We start from the raw sequence: 6,000 nt of genomic DNA, 5'->3' as shown, positions 1-6,000 counted from the left end.
AATTCGTATCGCCTTTATCACCTTCGAAACGCATTCTCGTGAATGTGGGTTTCCTCACGCTGTTTTCCTTCACACCGAGCACGTGATAATCATTTATGATCCAAACATGACTTCGAAAATTCCAAAATCATATGGAACCCAAATTCAAATTCATTATTCAGTAGGTAACACTTTGAATCGTCAATTTTTACATAACGAACGTCTCATCCGCCTAAAACTACTGCAGCTTCTGTATAGCCGGGGAAAAGAAGCTGCAAGAAAAACCTCGAACCCTTCGTGAGAATCAAGCGTTCTACCAACTGGTCTACAATACAATACAAATACCAATACAAATACACTTTATTGCACCAAAATAAAAAGAATTACAAAAGACTCTTACTTTCTACTTACTCTTACTTCTTAAAGATCCGCACTTCTTCAAATAAACACGTATATGAGTTCCTTATCGTTTATTTACAAAGCTTACAAGCTACTGGCTAGTGTCAGGAGATGACTGCAGAGTACTTCCCTACGATGTCCCGGTAGAAGGCGAGCACCAGCTCGCTGCCGGCGCGACACCGCTCCAACGCTTCGTTGTACGCCGCTGTGCTGAACGTGCCTTCTGTGAACGCTGGTGAAGGAAAGTTGGTTAACAAAGCGACCATTAGGCTATTTTGCACCCTAGTCACAGCCTAAAGTAAATCTAAATGTTGACAGCTGCGGTACTGACTGCTTTCCTGTACCACGAAACAATGACAGCTGTCGTCGACCAACTGACGCCATAACTGCGCGTACGAGTGATAAGGACAGAGATAGTAATCTCAACACAGTAACGGTCCGCTTGTTTACGTTTTTTATCTCGTCTGGTTGGCATTACTTTGGTAAAGTCACCAATAAAAGCGGTCAAACATTATGATTTTAAAATAAGTCAGACTTTACTTACAATTGCAAGAAAGAGATAGAGCTAGTGTTAACCGTGTCAAATTAAGTAGGTGGCTGCCCGAAATTCAACTAAAATAGACTAAAGATTGATCTTTGATTGATAATTTGGCATTAATGAAAAGAATCGTTACGATTCTTGGCTCTTTTTTGTACATATTCTTGAGCTGCACTGTGTGCTGCTATCAATTGAATTCAATGCTTGATTATTGTATCCAGGGGGATTAAAAGACCACAAAGAATTCATCTATTTGACATTTGCTTGCATTGCGCACTTACTTTTGTATGTGCAAATGAAAAAAAATTAAATTGGCAATATTGTTTTTTGGATGAATTGCTTTGATGTGGCCTTTTTAACCCCCCCTCCCTTTCTGCTATGCTATATACTAGCCTTGAATACTGTTTTTTTTATTCTATACAAACTACTTGTAAGTGTTACTCACCAGTAATAAGACTCCGGTCCCTGCCATCGAAGACGAAGCTGAGTTGCGCATGCGCCGCTGCCACCTGCTCCGGCGTCGGGTCCAGCACTATGTTGCCTACATCCGTGATCGCGCATGACACTGCCGCGAACACCGACCGCATGGCGATCCCCGAGTTTAACAGAGCCAGGCACACGCAGTTCACACTACACGCTATAAGCTGGAAATAAAAAAAGGCAGTCAAATGCGTGTCCGACTAGTGCACCTGTCCCTGAGAAAAAGGTCTTGACAGACAGGTAGGCGGACAGACAGACAGATGGACAGGGTAGGCGGATAGGCAGACAGATGGACAGACAAACAGGCGGACAGACAGACAGGTAGGCGGACAGACAGACAGATGGACAGACAAACAGGCGGACAGACAGGTAGGCGGATGGACAACAAAGTCATCCTATAAGAGTTCACTTTTTCCTTTACACTTCACTATATAAATAAAAGTTGGTTGAAGTGACAAATTAACAATGAAGGTTGTATCCAAATTATATTGTCACATAAAGAGTATTTGTATTATTAAATCATCAACTGCTCACCCCTCCATAGTCCTCCAGCTCTTGGACAGTGATGGTGATCCCGGTGCGAGGGTACAAGCATCCCAACAAAGCTGTCTCGCACGTCTGACGTATTGCATTCTCTTTGTATCTGCAATCATTAAGAAAAGAAATTTAGCCTTTCGAATGCCAGAACGTGCAATGTAAAATCTATTGTGTTTGTTATCCCTGCAGATGAGACTTTAATAGAACAATTTATACTCTTCATGAGCCATTGGTTTTAAACAAAAGTGTTGCTTTTATTTAAACTTTTTTTAACAAGGCTGGATTGTTCCACTGCTGGGCAAAGGTCTCCCCTCTGAGCTACCACTTCTGCCTGTCCTGAGTGATCTCTCTCTAATCCAATCTCCAAAAACTTCTTTTAGAATTGTAAAATAAAAAAAAATATTGGGCTGTTCAAGGACACAGGCCTCCTTATTGCACTTTATTTAAAATTAGGATTTACTTTTAATATTTATTTATTTTATTTTTACAGTTTTACATTCAGCCATTACAGTAAGACAAAAAAACAATTAGACTGAAACAACACACATAGTGTAGCTTGTAAGTTGTCCATAATAATAAATAAAAAATTATGTATATTTTTTTTACTTCAACAATTTCGAAATGCCACATCTGTAAATTTGGCCACCGAACAGCTGACACCGAATATCCTCTATATTGGACAAAAGAATTGAATACTTGATTTACCTATCAGCGACTGAAGGTTTTCCACTTTTACTGGTGAACAGCACCTCGAGTGTGGTCTTCTCTATGCTCTGGCTCTGCATCTTGATGTCCAGTGGGCCATTGACGCTCACTAAAGCTACAGTGTTGCCTAAAAATCACAAAAAACATTTTTATTTAAACTTAACGTATGGGAGGTCTATGCTCAGGCGTGGAAAATAATTCTATGTAAATACCTAAAAGATTTTGTTCCCAAATAAAATATGTATAGAGCTCTACGAATAAATAATAATAGAGCTAAATCAACAACGTACAGAAAAAATGATTGAAAGAGGGTGAAATAAATTTTGTTTTTAAAGTGAATTGAAAACTTCAGCCAACTTTATCATAAGGTTATTTATTATGTGAACACTAAGCAAGAAAACTTTTAGTACTATATTATGTAGACATTATTGAAGTATTTAATTATAATTTTTGATGTACTTAAATATTTTTTTAGTTCAAGATAGCTCAAAACCAATCAAACCCACCTTGAGACAAAATAGCCGAACCATCCGATTTACTTAGGTAATTGAACTCGCATTTCATGGGCTTTAGCTTGTACTCCTTCATATTTGTGTCTTCAACTCCCATTATGATAATTTTAATTTATAAACCCTAAAATATAATAAAAATGTGCAATTTTTTTTTTTTGGTTTGGGGTTTTCCCCGAAGGGTAAGGCAAAGGGAACTATGCCCATACAGCCATGTCTGACGTATTTTTTTTCTTGATGATTAATGAAATGATGAAAGGTGATGATGATGAAACCTAAGCCCCCACCCTCGGAGTAGACTCCTACTCCGAACCCCAAACGAATTAACTCAAAAGTCCGCATAAACTTTTGAGTTAATGAAGCGGCTTCCTGACACGAAGCGAAAATAGGCAGATACACTTTGTTTATTGAATACTCCAATATAATAACACTCGCGAATGTCTTCCGACTAACTTAATGCGATCATTAACCACAAAACACCACTTCGTATTAATTATTTAGATCATTCAATGAAGAAAGCAACTGTCCGTTCCCGTTTCCCGCCAAAAAGCCTAAAAATGTGCAAAATAACAACAAAACATTGAGCAAGCAATGTGGTGGTTCTGTTTTTTTAGCACGTAACAAACGTGATAAAAGACTTCAAAAAGGCAGACACCCATAATAAAAAGAACAAAGGTACTGCACTTCTAATTATCTATTATAGCTTTTAACCAATCTAAAAAACGAAACGTCATAATCCGGCTAAGTACGAATAAATAAATGAGTAGTGGATCCGTATACATTAAACTATACTTTGATCTTTTTGTAAATCTCCAGTTAGGCCTTATGCATGTTGGTGACATACATAAGTTTTATATTATAAGATATCTTTGCGTTCACGGTAATTATTTTGACTTCCGGTGTTCGAAGAACTACCTAAAATATAAAACATACCAAAACACAGGAATCAAAATTATAAAAAAACTTTGTTGTAATAAATAATAATTTGCTTTTAACTACTGCCGGTTTAATTAATTGTTAGAGAACCCTAAAACATGACATCACTTCCAAATTCAACTGTCAAGCGTGGTACCTGGTTAACGAAACTCAGATAAAATTCGGTCAATTTAGATTCGAATTATATCATTTGTCTCTTTCTTATTACATTTGCAAGAAAGAAAGTAGAAATCGCTTACAAAGTAAAGTAATTTGGAAAGTGATTGCGCACTCGTGGTACCAATTTCTGTTGCGAGATACTGAACAGTTGTGTTTTCATTTTCATCATCGAATTCTGTTGAAATCGTGTTGGCAAATTGTGAAAAAATTAAGTATTGTTTATTTAAATGTTGTGAAGTAGAAGAATAACTCTGCAAAAATGAAGAACAGGTTCAGTACATACGATATAGTATGTATGGTCACGGAGTTGCAAAGGTATTTGTTTTTCTATTTCTGTTCGTATTGTAACCTTAAAACATTGTTTTTCTCGTACATACTTTTAGTATAGGTCAACTATTTCCATGTTAGTCTATCCCTTAATATTTAAGTTATTTACAATTTCAACATTATGAACTAAAATGAATTTATAATTGTCGCACATTTAGCAGATTTTGCTGTTGTTCAACCCCAAGTGAATAAAAAAAGTTGCCTTTGCCTTAAATAACGAAATGAATAAAAAACTTATTTTTTCAGGCTGATTGGCATGAGAGTCAATCAAGTGTACGACATAGATAATAAAACATATGTGATCCGGCTACAACGGTCCGAAGAGAAGTCTGTGCTGCTACTGGAGTCTGGTAACCGGTTCCACACCACACAATTTGAATGGCCAAAGAATGTCGCTCCGTCTGGGTTTACTATGAAGGTTTGTCTGTCAATATTATATTGTGTGGATACCCACATGATGACTTTCCATTTATGTCCAGTAAAGTTTTAAATTGCTTGTTAGTGATTATTTTAGATTTTTAAATTTTTGTATCATGTACAAATTTCTAATGAATTTACCAATTTATTTGCAGCTCAGAAAACACTTAAAGAACAAGCGTCTGGAGAAGCTGTCACAACTCGGTGTGGACCGTATCGTGGACTTACAATTCGGTAGCGGGAAGTGGCATTCCATGTGATATTGGAGCTGTATGACAAGGGAAACATCGTGCTCACGGACCATGAATGGACCATATTGAACGTTCTCAGGCCTCACGTTGAGGGGGACAAGATAAGGTATATAGACCTTTTTTTTTTTCAAATATTTCTCTTCAAAAAAGCACTTAATGTATTTAAACAGTCCAAGTTATCTTCTACTAAGCCTGGGCGTGTATAAAAAATGTAGAATGCATAACTATCCAGCAACCGGCAACTAGGCATCTCAAAAAAAAAAAAATTTACAGAAGATATGCACATTTTTTTTTAGATAAGTATTTTTGTAATTAAGTATTTGTCAGTACCTTATTATTATTGCGTATGGCCAAACGACCGATCGCAAGTAGAAGAAAATTGGAAAAAAAAAATAAGCTTCACTTCCATCGATATACCTACCACATTTATGACAATCAATTTTCATTTCATTTCACAAAAGCACTGTGAATGATCTGTGTGTGATATGATCTGTGATGTGTGTGTGTGTGTGTGTGTGTGAATGATCAATTAAAAATCACTGTGATCCCTAGTCTGTTAAAGACATTCTGATTAATCACCCCATTGCCTGAAAGTAAGATGGTGTGTGATAAATGCTTCAGAAGGCATGTAGGCAGGTATGTAGTACAAATGCAAATAAAAAAAAATGCTCTTGCCAAAGCTCCTCCCCTGAAACCCTCCCCCGATGACTAGTTGAGTCATGGGTGGCCATTGCAATTTTAATAACTAGAGGAACACATTAAA

General features: G+C 36.9%; 2 protein-coding genes across 3 annotated transcripts in view; one reads left to right on the top strand and one right to left on the bottom strand.

The window, feature by feature from the left end:
- Positions 1–6,000, top strand: part of LOC126375239 (ribosome quality control complex subunit NEMF homolog) — an 85,552-nt gene that overhangs the window by 30,261 nt on the left and 49,291 nt on the right. The window lies entirely within an intron of this gene.
- LOC126375326 (exosome complex component RRP46-like) lies at positions 435–3,317 on the bottom strand. Its single transcript, XM_050022269.1, has 5 exons — positions 3,145–3,317; positions 2,639–2,765; positions 1,931–2,039; positions 1,362–1,560; positions 435–610 (listed from the first exon to the last, which is right to left on the bottom strand). The coding sequence occupies exons 1-5, from the start codon at positions 3,245–3,247 to the stop codon at positions 483–485; spliced, it is 666 nt and encodes a 221-aa protein (XP_049878226.1). The 5' UTR covers positions 3,248–3,317; the 3' UTR covers positions 435–482.

The sequence above is a fragment of the Pectinophora gossypiella genome, chromosome 18 (genome assembly GCF_024362695.1).
Source record: "Pectinophora gossypiella chromosome 18, ilPecGoss1.1, whole genome shotgun sequence".
In the NCBI taxonomy this organism is placed as follows: Eukaryota; Metazoa; Arthropoda; class Insecta; order Lepidoptera; family Gelechiidae; genus Pectinophora; species Pectinophora gossypiella.
Note: the sequence above shows the minus strand (reverse complement) of the source record. Positions and strands in the feature narration are given on the sequence as shown.

Coding starts and splice junctions, on each gene's coding strand:
- LOC126375326 (XM_050022269.1), bottom strand. CDS start 3,247: ATGGGAGTTGAAGACACAAATATGAAGGAGTACAAGCTAAAGCCCATG. Junction 2,766..3,144: donor TTCGGCTATTTTGTCTCAAG/GTGGGTTTGATT, acceptor TGTGATTTTTAG/GCAACACTGTAGCTTTAGTG. Junction 2,040..2,638: donor AAACCTTCAGTCGCTGATAG/GTAAATCAAGTA, acceptor TAATGATTGCAG/ATACAAAGAGAATGCAATAC.